General features: G+C 53.6%; 2 protein-coding genes across 5 annotated transcripts; both read right to left on the bottom strand.

The window, feature by feature from the left end:
• Positions 1-112: 112 nt before the first annotated feature.
• Positions 113-7,831, bottom strand: Rec8 (REC8 meiotic recombination protein). Of its 2 annotated transcripts, XM_016006969.3 has the most exons (20): positions 7,274-7,831; positions 6,953-7,061; positions 6,800-6,868; positions 6,573-6,715; positions 6,416-6,491; positions 6,151-6,271; positions 4,618-4,657; positions 3,639-3,718; positions 3,343-3,475; positions 3,188-3,260; positions 3,020-3,111; positions 2,393-2,442; positions 1,954-2,091; positions 1,573-1,636; positions 1,320-1,486; positions 1,129-1,177; positions 746-812; positions 516-635; positions 332-438; positions 113-227 (listed from the first exon to the last, which is right to left on the bottom strand). In XM_016006969.3, exons 2-20 carry the CDS (start codon positions 7,006-7,008, stop codon positions 142-144), a joined length of 1,731 nt encoding a protein of 576 aa, XP_015862455.2. In that variant the 5' UTR covers positions 7,009-7,061; positions 7,274-7,831; the 3' UTR covers positions 113-141. The 2 variants fall into 2 exon arrangements, with proteins under 2 accessions (XP_015862455.2, XP_076401151.1); XM_076545036.1 differs by lacking the exon at positions 7,274-7,831 and having other exon boundaries at positions 6,953-7,144.
• A 2,483-nt stretch (positions 7,832-10,314) lies between these two features.
• Positions 10,315-16,116, bottom strand: Irf9 (interferon regulatory factor 9). Of its 3 annotated transcripts, none has more exons than XM_006988535.4 (9): positions 15,977-16,116; positions 15,050-15,230; positions 14,588-14,771; positions 14,296-14,369; positions 13,821-13,944; positions 13,654-13,728; positions 12,206-12,547; positions 11,084-11,199; positions 10,315-10,951 (listed from the first exon to the last, which is right to left on the bottom strand). In XM_006988535.4, the coding sequence occupies exons 2-9, from the start codon at positions 15,227-15,229 to the stop codon at positions 10,841-10,843; spliced, it is 1,206 nt and encodes a 401-aa protein (XP_006988597.2). In that variant the 5' UTR covers position 15,230; positions 15,977-16,116; the 3' UTR covers positions 10,315-10,840. The 3 variants fall into 3 exon arrangements, with proteins under 3 accessions (XP_006988597.2, XP_076401152.1, XP_042140829.2); XM_076545037.1 differs by having other exon boundaries at positions 15,789-15,978; XM_042284895.2 differs by lacking the exon at positions 15,977-16,116 and adding an exon at positions 15,599-15,747.
• Positions 16,117-16,347: the final 231 nt, after the last annotated feature.

Raw genomic sequence — 16,347 nt, 5'->3', positions numbered from 1 at the left:
GTTCACTGCCCCCTTGTGGCCTTCCCAGACAACTGCACTCATTTGCACGTTCAACATACACACGTAATTTAAAAATAAATCTCTAAAAAAAAAAATGTCAGGCAAAGTCCAGTGAGGTAGGCTATGGTTTAATGAACTTGCTCAGTGGACTCTGGGTCCCAGATGAATCAGGAGGCGCCCATATGGCTTCTCTTGTTCCACACGAAGGATCTTCTGTGCAGACAGTACTAGTTGGGAAAGGAGAAGGCAGGTCACACAGTCACTATGGTGACGAGTGTGCTGCAGCAGTGCCTGGCCGGTCTGCCCCTGTCTTTCTTGGCCTACAACTCACCCAGGAGCAGGTAGAAGACCCGAGAAGCCAACTTGCGGGGGCTGAGAGGGGGCACCAGGCTGCTGAAGTCAGGCACCCTGTTGGCCTGCCGCTCCAGGGCTACGGCCCTGCGGGGTTGAGGAGGGTCAGCTGGGGTTAACAGACTAGCCCTACCCCCCCCCCCCCAGGGACCCCTCTCTCGTACCTAAACACAGCCTCGGAAGTGAGCAGCTCCGGCCCTGGAGGCATCTCCACGGGCGCTTCGGGGAGTTCAGGCAGCATGGGCAGTGCTGGAGCCTCTGGCTGCCCCTCCTCCATCCAGGCCCTGGGAGACCGAGGGAGGAGGCAGTCAGCTCAGGGAAGGGGTGGGTGGCTGCCACAGGGACACCAGGCAGGGCCGCTGTGGGTTTGAGCTGGCGCCACCTGGCTGCTTACCACCGTTCTTCTGGGGGGATGAGGCTAGTGCGGGACTTTTCCTCTTCAGCTGCTTCCAGGGAGAGCTCTGTCGAGGGAGAGAGCACTGGGGGGTCTGCTTGGCTCTAAGGGGCCACGCTGGGGGTGTGGTTCAGTGGTGAGGCATTTGCCTGACATGCACAAAGGCCTTGGGTTCGGGCCTGGGGCCACAGAGCTCCCTCCCCACATTCTGGAGCCTAGTATAGACTTGTGCCAAGTGGGAGCGCGGGGGAATCAAGTCTGGGCCTCCTTAATGTTCAGCACACCCCTCCCTGTCCGAACCAGCCTCAGCCGCTGGGGTGCTGGCTTCCCGAGGCTGGTTAGGACAGTGGTTCCCACCCGCCCCTCTTGTTGCAAGCGCCTACCTGAAGAGAGCATGAGGGGACCACTGGGCTCCTGGGCCTCCCTCAGAACCTGCGGGGTGGGAGAGCAAGACCTGAGACCCAAGCACGGGTCAGGGTCTTGGTCTGGTGAGCCAGCTGGTGCACACCAGGAGGACGTCGGCTAGAGCCTGCCAGAGCCAAGGGGGCTTCCAGGGCGCGGTGGAGGTGGTTACCTCAATCTCACTCAGCCCTTCGGTCTTTCTTCGGTCTTCCTCGTCCGCCATGCCCCTCTCCTCAGCTGCCTCTACAGGCCTCAGGGGTGGTCTCTGTCTGAGCATCCTTGGGGGCACCTGGGCACAGCGGGTCCAGAAAGCTAGTAGTTCCGGGGCCAGCCAGCCAGCTGAGGACGAAGAGAGAGGTTTCGGTCATAAGGCTGAGGAGCCCAGGTCCTGAAGATCCCACCTGCCCCACGGTCACCGTTCTTACAGACAGTCGGGGTTCCGAAGAGCTCCGCCGGGCTTGTGATCATCCTTTCGGGCTGGACCACGGGCTGCAAGAGGGTGAGCGGCCCCTTATGAGAGCGCCACTCTTCACTGCATGGTTCCCAGGACCCACGCCTCTGCAGGCTCGTGACCTGGCTCACATGCTTGTGGCTAAAAGGGTAGAGGGTAACCTGGTGTCCGTGGATAACCTGGGTATTTGCAGTCACACACACACACACACACACACACACACACACACACACACACACACGCACTTTCTAGGAAGTAGGGCCTTCTGTTGTACTCCCAGGGCCGCTCGGGCGTTCAGAAGTCCAGCCAGACCTGCGTCCCTCTGCTCCCTGGGGGGAACTTGAGCCGCACTCACATACTCCGAGCAGTGAACTCCGGGCTGTAATTGTTCCTCAAATTTCTCCCGGGAGATCTGAGTCTCCTTGTCCCAGAATAGTAACTGGCGGCGTCGGCGGCGTCGGGCAGGTCGCCTCAGGGGGGACGGGGGCCTCTTCTGGAGTAGAAGGAGAGGCTAGGGTCAGGCTGTCCATCTCCCCTTTCCAGGGGACTCCCAGTGGCCCCCCACTCTGCCCCTGTCAGTTGTCTGGGGAAGCTGGGGTAAGGTCCCTTCGTAACTCCTAGCTTACTTAAAGGTTCCTATTGGGAAGAGAAGCCACACCATGAGGTAGGGGAGGGACAGCTTTTCCTGTGTAAGCAAAATCCTCACTGTAGACTAGCAATGGCCATGGGCTTCCGGACAAAGATTTAGGACGGGAAGATAGAGAGGGATGCAGCCCAGGGAAGAACCTACTCACCTCTGGACTAGGCGGGGCAGGTAGACGCAGCTCCCGAGGCGGGGTCACCTCTGCAACAATACCCATAAACCCCCACACACACTGGTTTGTTTGTTTGTTTGTTAAGACAAGGCCTGGCGGGGCTGGAGAGATGGCTGAGAGGTTAAGAGCACTGACTGCTCTTCCAGAAGACCCGGGTTCAATTCCCAGCACCCACATGGCAGCTCACAGTTGTCTGTAACTCCAGTTCCAGAGGACAAAACACCCATGGCAACCACCAACACAAGGTCTGGCACTCTAGCCCCAGACGGTTTTTGGCAATCCTGCCCTAACCCGTTTCTGGAGTGACTGGGCTACCGATGTTTAATCCCCGCACGTCATTAGTCCCTTCACTCTTTGTTTGTTTTTTGTTTTCAGAGAGAGGGTTTCTTTATGGAGCCCTGGATGTCCTGGAACTCACTTTGTAGATCAGGCTGGCCTCGAACTCACAACTCACAGAGATCGCAAACCCTGGGATTAAAGGCCTGCGCCACCACCACTGGGCTAGACCCTTCATTCTTGGAGCTACAGACAGTGTCTTCCTCAGGGTAGGGTAAGGACTTGGGTCTCTGCAAGTGTCCGAGTCTTCCCAAGGTGATGGACACTCACCCGTGAGGAGGGCCCCTGGCTCCCAGCCTGACAACTTCTGTACCTCGGGAGGGAAGACCTGGCCCGGAGGTGCTTCTCCTGTCTCTTCAACCCTGAGGGGAAACAGGCAGATAAGGAAACCCTTCCCCGCAATGACCCCTTACCTGGTACAGGGATTCCTGCCCTTACTGTGCAGGGGCTGGAGGTGAGAGGGAGGGGACCACACCATCACCCTCCAGGGCCCGGGGTTCTTCCTTGGATTCTGCGGAGAGAGGATCAGAACACTTAGGAGAGAGAAGAACGGGGCCCTGTCCACTCCCAGGCTGGCTGGGCGGGGACCTGACCATCCAGTGCCGGGGCCGCCCTCCGCAGCCGGCCTCGCCGCAGCCGCCGCTCCTCCAGGAGTATGGCGTCGTCTTCCTCGGCGATCAGCAGGTCCAAATCTCCTCGACTGACCTCTGGGAGATCCTGCTCCCCCTACGGAGAGAGGGAAAGAGTGGATTTTTGAGGTTGAGCCCAAGGAAGCCCAGTGGGTACTCAGGGGACGGGGTGTGGGGGGTGGGGGAAGTGGAAACGGAAGGCAGAACTTAAGGGATGCGACGGGGCTGCACTGGAGCCCTGGGTTTCCGGGGAAACTCACCTCAATCCGCAACATGCGTATGGGCTCTGCCTCCTGTAGGGTGATGATCTCAGGAGACTGCACAGTGGCTAAGGGCCTGTCTGGAGGGGTGGGAAAGTCACAGGAGCCCTCCTACTTCTTTCCAAGTTGTTGGGGCAAAAGCATGGACTTTGGAGGCCGAGAGTCGGACCCAGGTTAGGCTAGTTACCAGCAAATACTCCAAGTGCATTTCTCTTTTTGTTATTGAGACACGTCTCCCTACGTAGACCAGGTTGGCCTCAAACAAAGAGACCTTGCCTGCCTCTGCCACTGCTGAGATTAAAGGTGGGCAATCACCACACCCGGCCTCCAAGTTCATTTCTTAGCCTTTGTGAGCCTCGCTTCCCTTATCCTTAAAATGGAGAGGATAATTCTGACCTCATTTGGACTCTTTTTTAGAGATTTATCTTAATTATTAATTATGTAAATGTGTATATGTCTCTATGTGGGTGCATGGGTGCCAGTGTGTCAGATCCTCTGGCGGCAGAGTTATAGGTGGTTGTGAGCCACTGTGTGGGTGCTGGGAACTGAACCTGGGTCCTCTGTCTGAGCAGTCAGTACTCTTAACCACTGAGCCAGTTTGCCAGCCCCTGGCTTTGAACTCTTGGTCTTCCTGCCTCTACTTGCTGAGTGCTGGGATAACAGATGTCCATGTCTCCCCCACCCCCCCAAAAAAGGAAATGTTGAAATGGTTTCCTTAACCAGTCTAGGCTGGCCCTGAACTCAGTCTATAACCCAGGCAGGTTATAAAACTTGCAGTTTATATAAACTATGTATCTAAGTTATATAAACTTGCAGTCTTCCCACCTCAGCCTCCCAAGGAAGTGGAATTCCAGGCATGTGTCCCCGGGCCTGCCTGGGCCTGCCTCTTAAAGAGTCATTTACTCAGCTCCCTGTGCCTTTTATCAGAACGGCCCGCCCAGCTGACCTGGTCTGGTGACTTCAGGGGGAGTCTCCTTACCAGTTTTCTCTGGGGTCACAGCCTCCAAAAGGTGTCGAATCTTTGGGAAGAGATTGGGGACAAAAGGTAGGTCTCAGCTCAGCCCTCTAAGTCCTCACTTTCAAAACATTCAGTGGACACCGGACACCAGTCTGCCAGTCTCTCTTTATATTTTTTTAATTTTAGAATTTTTGCTTTCTTCTTATTTATTTTTGAGACAGGTCTCAACTGTGTAACTCAGGTTGGCCTAAAAAAATTTTAAGATTTCATTTATCTATGTGTGTATGCATGCATCCTTGGAGGCCAGAAGACAGAGTTGGATGTTGGATCCCTGCAGCTGGAGTTAGGGGTGGCTAAAAGCTGGCGGTGAAGTCCTGTCCTCTGTAAGAGCAGGACACTCGGAACCACTGGGCCATGGCTCCAACCCAACCCCACCCCTGCTTAAACTTTGGACAGCCCTCCTTGAAACTCTCGAGGTCTTAAATTAGCTTATATCACTACATCCGGCGTGTGTGTGTGTGTGTGTGTGTGTGTGTGTGTGTGTGTGTGTGTGTGTCTGTGTGTGTCTGTGTCTGTGTGTGCATGCGTGCGCCCGCATGTGTGTTCCAGAGTTTTCAGAACTGGGAATCAAACCTAGGGCTGTGTGCATGTTAAGCAAATACTGGGCTACACCTCGAGCCCTAAACGAAGCCTTTGTGCCATGTGACATCAGTATGCCATAAAGTCACCAGCCTAACTATTGGTTGTCCCTCCTGTCCCTGGCCTGGGCTCCCCCCCAGTGTGTCACCTTGTCAGTTTGTGCGAACATCAACTGCTGTTGTGGACAGAGATGAAGAGAAAGGATTCTTGGGTGGATGGTGGTGGGGACAAGTCTGTGCGCGATGCCGGCAGAGCCGATGAAAAGGTCAGAGCAGGCTCAGATGCCAACCATCACTTGCTTTGGGCTTCAAGTGGGATAATGAGTTCACAGAAAGGGCAGCATTAGACTAAGTCTGTGAGGATCAGTAGGCCCTGACTGGCAGAGAACGGAGAACCATGCTTGGTGGGTTGAGAAATGTATTTTCACAAGAAGATGTGGTATTTGGGGGACATGGGAAATGGGCTGCTGTTTGGTAGCTAAGGATGCCTAGAGAAGAGAAGAGAATGGGGTTGGGTACCACTAAACCCAGGCACCAAGATCCGTCGATGCTGGTACTCTGTGCATTCAGGACCAGCTGCTTGAATGAGACACTAGGGACTGGAGCACTGTCTAAGCTGTGGGGACGAGGGGAGAGGCCAGGGAAAAAAAACCACCATCTAGATTCGGGTCTCGGGTGGGGACAGTGGAGATGGGAAGAACGGTTTCTCCCGGGGAAACCGTTCTCTCAGGCTGACTCTAAGTCAGCGCGTGCTTACATGTTCACACCCACCCATCCCCTTGCTCCATGGCCTCTTACGGAAACCTCTGGCAGGGTCCCACCCCAAACCTCAGTGTCAGATTGACACAAGGACACAACTCTCCCTTCTGATTGTCGTCTCGTGACTCCTGAGGTGATCTAGAGAGGTGAGCCCTACCTGAGGAATATCAAATGGACTGGGAAGTCTGGGATCCACAGACATCGTCCCAAAAAACGGTTCTGGGGCATCTTCCAGTGTCTCCATCATGGCTAGGCAGTTGGGAAGAAGCAAGCTAGGTCTGGGAGAGAATGTGGGATGTCAAGGACGAGGCTGGGAGTGGGTGGGATGGCTCAGCAGGCGCTGCCACCAGGACACCCCCCCCCAAAAAAAAATAGAGGCTGAGACCAAGCAGGTCTGGATGGCCCCAGTTCCAGGGACTCACAGGTCAGCCTCCTCCATATCAATCCGAATCCGCAGCTGGGCCCGGTGAAGATGCTCCAGGATGTGCTGGATGTCTTCTGTGGGCAGAGGAGGAGGAAAGAACCAGCTCAGCCACGGGCCGTTCCGCTCTCGCCCACCCCCAGGGTCCCCAGCCTTACCCACAAGGTACTGGCACTGCTGTGAGTACACCCTGATGACACCAATCTGAAGCTGGGCGGAGAGGTAGAGGGAGAAGCGGGGCCGGGGCAGCCCGGGCATCGGAGGTTGTACTCGCACCAGCACATAATTGAGGATTTCCTCACTGGGAGAACAACAGGCTCTGATCAGTGCGGCCACTCACAGGAGCTCCCGAACCAGAGACCCCTCCCTCTTTCCCGGGTCTTACCAGGTCTTCACCACGTTCACTTTCAGGTATTCGCGCTTCACCAACCGGCTGCCTCGGGTTGCCGCCAGCCTGGAGGGGTGGGGACGAGTATGGCCTGTCAAACTGAGATTCCCACTGCCTGGCTCCTGGCGTCGGCCATCAGCCCTGGCTTACCAGATCGTGGAGAAGCAGCCTGTGTGGCGCTGAAGCACGTTGGGATAGTAGAACATCTTCGCTCGGTCTCACGCCCAGCACCAATCCCGTTTGGCTCTCAATCCGAATTCTTTAGGACGCGGGATTCCCAGCACCATTGAAGAGCAGTAGGAATTTGGACGGGGGGCATGGTGGATATGGACGCAAAAAGCCCAGTTAATAAGGCGGCCAACTACTGGTAATTGAACTAGGAGATATCCAAACAGAGCCCCAGGCGCTGGGCACCCCGCATCCTGCCATTCCTGAGTAGGTCTGCACATCACTCGAGGGCGCGGAACTTACCTTCTTCAGAACTGGCGTCCTGGACAGAGATGGGAGCTCCAAGGGGAAGCCTGGCAGCGACAAAAGAGAGTCTTCAGGGAAGACTGAGTCCTCGGCGTCGAGCGTCTGGACCTGGCTCTAGGTCCAGTCTCCCTCCGGCGGGACCAGGAGCACGCTCTCCAGGGCTTTGCGCCACGACAGCCAATGGGGAGCCGCGGAGGCGAAGCTCGGACTCCGGGTGCCTGGCAGCAAAACTCAGTTCCAGGCCATAGGCTCTTGGAGACTGATGGGGAGCCAATCAGGAGAATCCTGAGCGCTACCGGGGCATTGTGAGGTGTCCTGGCCAATGGGCTCTCGTTCTTTCGGGTAGTAACAAGGATTTCTCCAAGGGGTTCCGCTGGCCAATGAACGGGAAGAAAACCCAGTCTCTCCCTGGAGACAGCTTGCTAGCAGGGTAGCTACTAGAATGGGAGATGGGGTCACGTCAAGGGCAAATGCCCTGGCGCTGCTTTATAATACAGAGATGCAAGGCACCCGTACCTTGCCTGTGCATGAGCCCTGTTCTTACCCCTAAACCCCACCAACCTGATTTTGTGTCCAGGAAGGACGCAAAGTGTTGCACTAAGTGTGAGGTGGCCTTGTAATCACCACATGTCGACAAGGAAGACAACGGCCACAAGAGCTGTAACTACAAACTCCCGAAATCTCACCTGCCACTTGGCAGGGAGGCACGTTCAGCCGAGGCAATGTAGACACTATCTCTAATCAAAACGCAAAAACAGAGGCCAGGAGTGGTAGTGCACACCTTTCATCTCAGTAACAGGAGGAGCTCTATGAGTTTGAGACTAGCCGGGTCTACAGGCCAGTTAGGAAGCGATCGCAAAACCCTGTCTCAGAAAAAAAAAAAAAAAAAAAAAAAGTGAACCAGGGCTGGAGTGTAGCTCAGTAGTAGAGAGCTTGCCGGGCGCGGCCCGAGCTCCACTCTCAGGACTGCAAAAATGGAAAAAAAACAGCCTTTGATCCAAGCACTCAGGAGGCAGAGTCAGGCAAAGCCTGTGAGTCTGAGGCCACCAAGGTCTACACAGTGACTTCCAGGCTAAACAAAAAACGAAGGTGTGTGCATGCCTGCAATCTCAGTTCTTGGGGGGAAAAGCAGGAGTTGAAGGATAGCCTTCACTTGACAGTGAGTTAACACTAGCCTGGCCCATGGTGAGACCCAGCTCAAAAACCTCAGAATTAACAGAAAGCACGTGGGTTTTTGTTTGCTGTTTTGTTTTTTCTTTTCTTTCTTTCTTCCTCTTTTTTCTCTTTTTTCTTTTTCTCTTTCCTTCCTTCCCTTCCTTTCTTTCTTTCTTTCCTTCCCTTTCTTTCTCTTTCTTTCCTTCCTTCCCTCCCTTTCTCTCTCTTTCTGTTGTTGAGAAGGGTTTCTCTGTGTAGCCCTGGCTGTCCTGGAACTCTCTGTAGATCAGGCTGTCCCTGAACTCAGAGATCCACCTGCCTCTGCCTCCTGAGTGCCATGCCTGGCTCAAGGCATTTAAAAACAAAAACCAGGAATTTAATTTTTTTTCATATTTATTTGTGTGTGCCTAGGGCATATCTGATCATCAGAGGACAACTCGCTGGAGTCAGTTCATCCTCCTATCATGTGAGGCCTAGGGATTGAACCCAGAGCCCTTATGCTTGGTAGCAGGTGCCTTTATCTATAAGCCATATTGTCAGCCCCTCAAATAACTTTTTATATAAATTAAGCACACGGATACTATGGTATCGAAGTCATAAATACCTTTTGCCCTCATTCTCTGCCTTAGACTATCCGTTCCCGCCTTGGCTCCAGGGTAGGCTCTGATATCAAGACCCAGTTCTGTGGCAGCTGAACTGACCCTCTCTGTCCCCTTCAGCCCGGCACTCTTGGGAGCGGGGTTGCAGGTGTCCAGTCTATGTCTGACTTCTAGCTACACAAGTACAGTATTTGTCAAGTGGAAGTTCAATTGCCCTATCTTTACAACTATGCATGGTCAAAACCAAGAGACTGAGAGGCGGAGTGTAGTGACTCATACATATAATCCCAGCACTGAGGGGAGGCTGAGGCAGGAAGACTGCCAGAGTTCGAGGCCATCCTGGGCCATACAGTAAGTTCAGCTTGGGTTAGTGGAGCCCTTGTCCTAAACATGAGTCTTCTGAAACCTCAAAGCCAGTGACTCAACTCACTCAGGAAAGCCACACCTCCTAATCATTCCCAAACAGTTCCACTGACTGAGCACACCAAGTATTCATGTATGTGCCAGACGGTGGTAGCTCATGCCTTTAATACCAGCACTCAGGAGGTAGAGGCAGGCAGATCTCCGAGAGTTTAAAGTCAGCCTGGTACAGTTAGTTCCAGGACAGCCAAGGCTACACAGAGAAGCCCTGTCTTGGGGAAAAAAATAAAGTGTTCGGGGGCTGGAGAGATGGCTCAGAGGTTAAGAGCACTGACTGCTCTTCCAGAGGTGCTGAGTTCAATTCCCAGTACCCACATGGTGGCTAACAACCATCTGTAATGAGATCTGGCGCCCTCTTCTGTGTACATAATAAATAAATGAATCTTTAAAAAATAAATAAAGTGTTCAATGTCTGAGCACGTGGAGGCCGTTCTCGTTCAAAGTCCCCAGTGGTTAGAGTGCTGCTTGTCTGTAAGCCTCTCCTAGAGACGGACTCCCAGTCCTTTCCCCAGTCTGGGGTGCCTGACACTTGGATGGAGGCCACTGGCCCTGGAAATCCCAGGCCAAGTCTGAAGGACAAAAGAGCAGGGTCAAGAACTGGAGGAAAGAGAGAACTCGAGCATGACGGTATGGCCAGCATGGCGGTCTGTCCGTCACCCCAGCACTTAGGAGACTGGGGCACGAGAATCACCTTGTGTTTGAGACTAGGCCCAGACAGCATTCGAGCTGGTCCTGCTGGCAAAGGAAAGCAAAGGAAGCTGAAGGTGTCACCAGGAAGAGAACCCAGGTCCTGGGTCCTCAGTCTACACCTTTACAATCCCCCTGAAACCCCTGGAACCTTCTCCAACATATCACAGACTGACCTCTCTTTTATAAAGCTTTTATTTATTTTGTGGAGACAGGGTCACAACATGTCACCAAGGCTGGCCTTGAATTCAGTCTTCCTGCCTCTGCCTCCCATGTGCCAAGGTTACAAGTGTGCACTACCCCACCCAGTTAAATTTTATTTTAAATTCTAATGAGGATCTAGTAAGGAAATATAAAGTGCTTGGACTCAGAGTTAGGGATTGGGAAAAGAGCAAAATTCCCTCTGAGATCACACCATCAAGAACTTTTAGTTCCTCAGAGATGAAAGAGGGTGTATCTTTAAAAAAACAAACAAACAAACAAACAAACAAAAGGAAATAAAAGTCTCTTCAGGGTCTGTCCATGAACTCATGATCACTCAGGCTGTCTCCCAAGTGCTGGGATTACAAATATTCACCAGCAAGCCTGGCTCTCAATAATCATTTTCTGGATGAACATGGTCCTTGCTCTACCAGCCATGATGTGTAATCACAGGCTGACCAGCGGGGTGGAGAACAAGTCTATTCCAGTGGAGACCCGAGCATCAGAGTGACGCAGCAGCCGATGGGAGTTCTGGGCTCTGCACCAGGAACTGAGCAGCTCTCTGCTCCTCTGGAATCGTCTCCAGCAAATGTCGGGCAAAGGCCTGCTCCATCTGCAAGGAATGGAATGGGGATCAGGCCTCATGAGCAGTGCAGGGACATCACTACCCGGAGCCCCTCCCTCCCTGCAGGAAAAATTCTTTTGAGACCAACCAACACGGGACTCTTCCTGGAGTGGAACTCACCCTCACTGTGATAAGATTCTCCTTGGTGTGGTTAGAGCCAGGCTTCTCCTCCCAGAAATGCAGTGTGGCCTGGAACTTGGGTGGGGGGCCCTGGCCCTGGCAGTACTGGGCCAAGTCTGAAAAAAAGTGTCAAGGATTAGAAGAAAGAAAGAGGGAGGCAGTCATGGCAGCATGGCCAGGCATGGTGATGTATGCCTGTAACCCCAGCACTCAGGCTGGGGCAGGAGAGTTACCATGTGTTTGAAATGGCCCTGTCTACTTAGTGAGTTCCAGGCCACCCGGAGTGGTGTGAGGACCTATCTCAAGAACAAAACAAAACAAACAAACAAACAAAAAACCCAACAATACATAGGGAGGACCATGAGTAAAGTGAAGCTGTGGGATGCCAGAGGCAGATAAAGTTGGGAATGGGCTAACATGGACACCAAGGCCAGGGCAGAAGCCATGGGCTAGAGAAGCTAGGAACCAAGCTTTCTCTCTCCTCCTCCCTTATGCTGTAGGAAGGGCGCCGTGGAATCCTCAGAAGCAGCAGCCTGGCTACCAACCCCTGTTGTTGGCTTAGACTCTCCCAGAACTAGGGTCCATAGCCCAGGGACATCTACATCTATCCTCTATGCTCCTCACTCTGCTCCTGTGCTCAGAGTCTGAGGCTGTACCTAGAATTTCAAGATGGACAGAAGGAAGGGACAGTCTAGGAGATGCCTACAGTACGGTAGAGATGGTGGCGTGGGGCAAGTGTGTGGAAGACAGCTTGGCTCTTCCACAAACAGAGTTGTGTGTTCCCGTGTGTGCAGAGATGGTGACAAAGCTTAAATCTGTGTTAACTCACTTGCACACTTTCACATATCCATGTTTCAATGCTACAGTGCTTCCCCAAGAGGAACACGCTTGTGCTGAACTCCAGCTGAGGCTCCTCTACCACCCCCTTGGCTGGGGAAATGCTGCCAGAGCTAAACATATGGCTGGCTACACATAATGTGCACAACACCAGTGCAGGGGCCCCATGCACAGGCTGTAGTGACAATCTGCTGGTGGACGGGGTAGTGGGAGAACCCAGGTCAGGCCCGGGGGCGAGTGAGAAAGGGTAGGTGCTCAGACGCCCGCCCAGCCAGGACCCCTTACCTCTGTAGAAGTAGGCGGTACTGAAGAGCTCCACACACTTATTGCTGGGCAGCAGATGTGGCCCAGGCCCAGGTGGGGCCTTAGGTGCATTCCAGAAGATGGGGATGGGGCAGAGGCGCTGGACAAAGAGGCCTCTGGAGTTGCTGGCCACCAGGATCCCTCTCTCGAGCTGACTCAGCAGGCGCTGGATAGGCTCCGGTGGGTCCGGTTTGGGAAAGGCCACCTGCAGCATCTCGCTCTCCAAGACCAAGGGCTCAGCCACAAGGCGGCAGTCTAGGTTGGGCACCCGGACCTCACCCACCACCCGGCCACTGTAGATGAAGGTGAGCAGCAGCGAGTAGTCTGGGGACGGAAAAGAAGCCTCGCTTTACTAGACGCAGGAGGAGCCCGGAGGCTGATAAGAGGCCTTCTCTCCACGGTGCACCTGACCAGCACAAGGCTTTAGAAAAATGAGGTTCCATGTGGAACAGTGTCCCCATTTTGTTAACAGGAAAACTGAGGCCCAAAGCGGGAATCCAAGCAAGCACTGGGAAGGCAAGGTTGCAGGGCTCAGGCAGCTCCTTCTGAATTAGAGAAGGCACCTTTGGGCTGATAGTGTGGCTCTTCTGAAAGAATGGTTGCCTACCACACACAAAGCCCTGGGTTCGATCCCCAGCACTGCATAAGCCCTTAGACCTGACGTGGCAGCACACATCTGTAAGCCCTTCACTCAGGAGGATCAGGGACTCAGGCCATCTTTACCTGCACAGTGAGTCTGAGGTCAGTCTGGGCAATGTGAGACTGTCTCTAAAAAATGAAGGGAGGGAGGGAGGGAGGGAGGGAGGGAGGGAGGGAGGGAGGAAGGAAGGAAGGAAGGAAGGAAGGAAGGAAGGAAGGAAGGAAGGAAGAAGGCGCCTCCTTCTCCACGTGCATGCCTTCCTGCAAACAGGGTTTTCTGGCAAAGCTTTCCTGTCACTGAGGGGTCACTGTATCAGAGCTTAACACTCATGGCTGTGCAGTTTAAGCGAAGGTCTGAGACTGGACTTTTCTGGACAATAAAGAAATAAATGTCTCACTAGGCAGTGGTGGTGGGCGCACGCCTTTAATCCCAGTACTCAGGAGGCAGAGGCAGGTGGATCTCTGTGAATGAGGCCAGCATGGTCTACAGAGTGAGTTCCAGGCTAGACAGAGATACACAGAGAAACCCTGTCAAACACCAAAAAGAAAAAAGAAAAACAAATGTCTCAGTGTAGCTCTCCAAGGAACAGAGTATTTATGTTTTGTGTTTTTTCCTGAGGGAGAAAAAAGCTCTGTGCAATATGATCTGCCAGCCACACGGGATACTCAGGTCTCTAGGATAAAGTGGACCCGGTTTGTTGTGAGCACTAGCTGAGGAGACAATGTAAGCGAGGTCAGAGGGAGCAGACCTAACAGGAAGGGGAAAGGAAGGGGTCAGAAAGGCCAAGCACCTGAGTTCAGAGGAAGCTGATGTTCCATGAACACTGGCTCCTCTTGAATGGAGGCTTCCTCTTGAATACAGGCACCTGGAAGAGAGGCAAAGGCTCTGATCACTCCGAGTGGGACCCAAGAGCCTGGGACAGAGGTGCAGCAGAGACAGAGGCAGGAGAGACGGTACCTTCCTCTGGCTCTGGGCTGTCCCCGCCGCTGCTGACTCCGCTGCTGCTGCTGCTGCTGCCTCCGCTGCTTCCACCACAGCCACTGTCTGAGTGGTTTACCATCCAGTTGGTCCTCCCTTTCTCCTACAGATACAACATCTATCACTGGCACACCTCTTCCTTTGATTACTATCCCGCTCTCCGGTCCTGTTCCCCTTCCCAGCACTCACTTTATCAAAGGAGTCTTGAAGACAAGAATAACTGAGCATCAAGTTCTTTGGTTGTTTTTTTTTTAAGATTTAGTTTTTATGTACATCAGGGTTTTGCCTGCATATATGTCTGTGTGAAGGTGCCAGATGCACCGGAAATGGAGTTACAGACAGTTGTGAACTGCCATGTGGGTGCTAGGAATTGAACCCAGGTCCTTTGGAAGAGCGGCCAGGGCTCTTCACCCCAGCCCCCGTGTCAGGTTCTTGATGGTGTCTTATTTATTACCTTACTTTCTTCCCTCTCTGGTGACACAGACCTGATGCATCGCTTTGATGGTGATTTCTGGACTCTTGGTTGGGCTGCAGAAATGTTGCAGGTAGAGGAAAGTTAGAGCCTTTTACAGAGAAAGGTTGTTGTTGTTGGTGGTGGTGGTAGTGGGGGGGGGGGGACGCAAAGCAACAAAAATCTGGGCAGGAGCAGGGAGCCAGCAGGGCCTGCCAGCCCACAGATGGCTCTTCTCTCCAGCCTTCCTGGTCAATCTGCTCATCCCAGGAGCAGCGGGGCAGGGACCACTCACCGGGGAGGGTTCCTGGTGGCAGTATCCGATACACTTTGTAGGGTTCAGCAACATCCATCCGGCCTCTCTCAGGGACCTCTTCAAATTCAGAACTCTTGTTGAGGGCACAGCGCAGGCGAGTCTTCCAGACAGCAGCATTTCCTAGTTCCCCTTCCTTCGTCTTTTCCTTATACAGTGCCCAAGCCTAGCAGGAGATTAGGTGAAGAAGAGACAGAGTATCACATACTCCACCTGTCCCTCCCAATGGAGGACTGCGCAGGCCTTGAGCTCCGATGAGCCTGCACTGGTTTGTATTCCGGCCTCGCCAGCATGAACTCCTCAGTCATTTTTGACTGTGGCTCTGTGGGTTCTACTTCCCAGTACTGCCTTCACCCAAAGCCTAGACAAAAGTCTTTGGGTGTGAACACACCAGTGCAGACACCATCCTGTACTCGAGGGGATGGTGGCTTTAGGCCCTCTCACCTTGAACAGGGCGGCATCCTGGTCCTCTCGGAAGTCTTGCTTGCCTGCATGCTTCCAGGGAATCCGGAACATGGTCTTGTCTGCATCGTCCCAGCACACCCCTGGGAACTGCCCACTTTCCAATTGCTCTATTATCCAACTCCGGAGCTTTCGGGTGCTGCGTGGTTTGCCTGAGGCCATCCTGGGAAGAGAAGCAGGATACAGAGAACTATTTTTCCAACTGGAGACAGGATCTCACTATGTCATCCTGGATAGTCTGGGACTAACCATATAGATCAGGCTGGACTGATCCACCTGCCTTTGAAGTGATGGGATCCAAGGTGTGGGGGGCCATGCCCAGGGAGAACCCACAATTTGGAAGTACTTGCTAAACTTTGATCACTGGGGCCAGCTTCCTGCAACAGCCCCGCCCCTTCCTTTTCTGTCTTGAAACATTCTGAGGGAGAATCTGTCATTCAATATTCCAAGTTTTTACACCTGGAAGGAAACCTTGGTCTTAACGTTGAGGTTGTTTTAGAAATGTGTATTTCGGAGGATTCCCTTAATGACCTGCTCCTGGTGACAGGCTGTCTAGATCCCATGCATCCAAAGAGGCAACCTTTGCCTTGAAGGCATCTCCCCAATCTCCTTGCCCCTTCACCCCATCCATCCCTCCTCCCTGTGAGGGAGCTAAGGCTGGGGGAAAGGGCAGAGTTGCAGCAGAAGTGGGCAGGGCCAGAGGCAAGAAAACAAAGGTCACCTGAGGCTGAGCAAAGAGCCCTCCTCCTCCTCTGCTGTCTACAGGGCCCAGTACCGGTCTCTCAGGTCAATCTGTTTTCTGATCCACAAGCCTCTGCTCTGGTTCTCCCTCTAGCACAGGGCCCTGGGGGCCTTCGCCATCCTCATCTTACTGCCCTTCCAACCGATTCCCTCTAGAGCTGCTCTTACCTGAGCGGCCACCGCCGAGGAGGTGCCACAGTCAGCTTGTTCTAGGCTGTTTCTGATCTCTCCTCCCCTTTCTACAGTTCCCACCCTAAGTTTCGGTTCTCCGGCAGCAGGGAGGTGCGCTTCCTAGAAATCACGTGGTCTGGGTTGCAGGGCAAGCGCTTGCCACCAGAGGGAAGCAGATCTGAGACTGTGTCAGCAACAGAGCAGGCGCGGGGCCTGGGGCCTGGGGCCAGACTCCTTCCTCCCAGATTGGACTCCCCTGAACCCGAGACACGGCTGCCTCTCGGGAAGGCTACTCCCCAAGTGTCTGCTTGCTATATTTTAGGTGATCTCACACAGCAGCTGAGTTAAGTGAAGTGCAAAAAGGAAGC

This window comes from Peromyscus maniculatus, chromosome 9, assembly GCF_049852395.1.
Source record: "Peromyscus maniculatus bairdii isolate BWxNUB_F1_BW_parent chromosome 9, HU_Pman_BW_mat_3.1, whole genome shotgun sequence".
NCBI lineage: Eukaryota > Metazoa > Chordata > Mammalia > Rodentia > Cricetidae > Peromyscus > Peromyscus maniculatus.
This window is presented reverse-complemented; position numbering and strand designations above follow the sequence as displayed.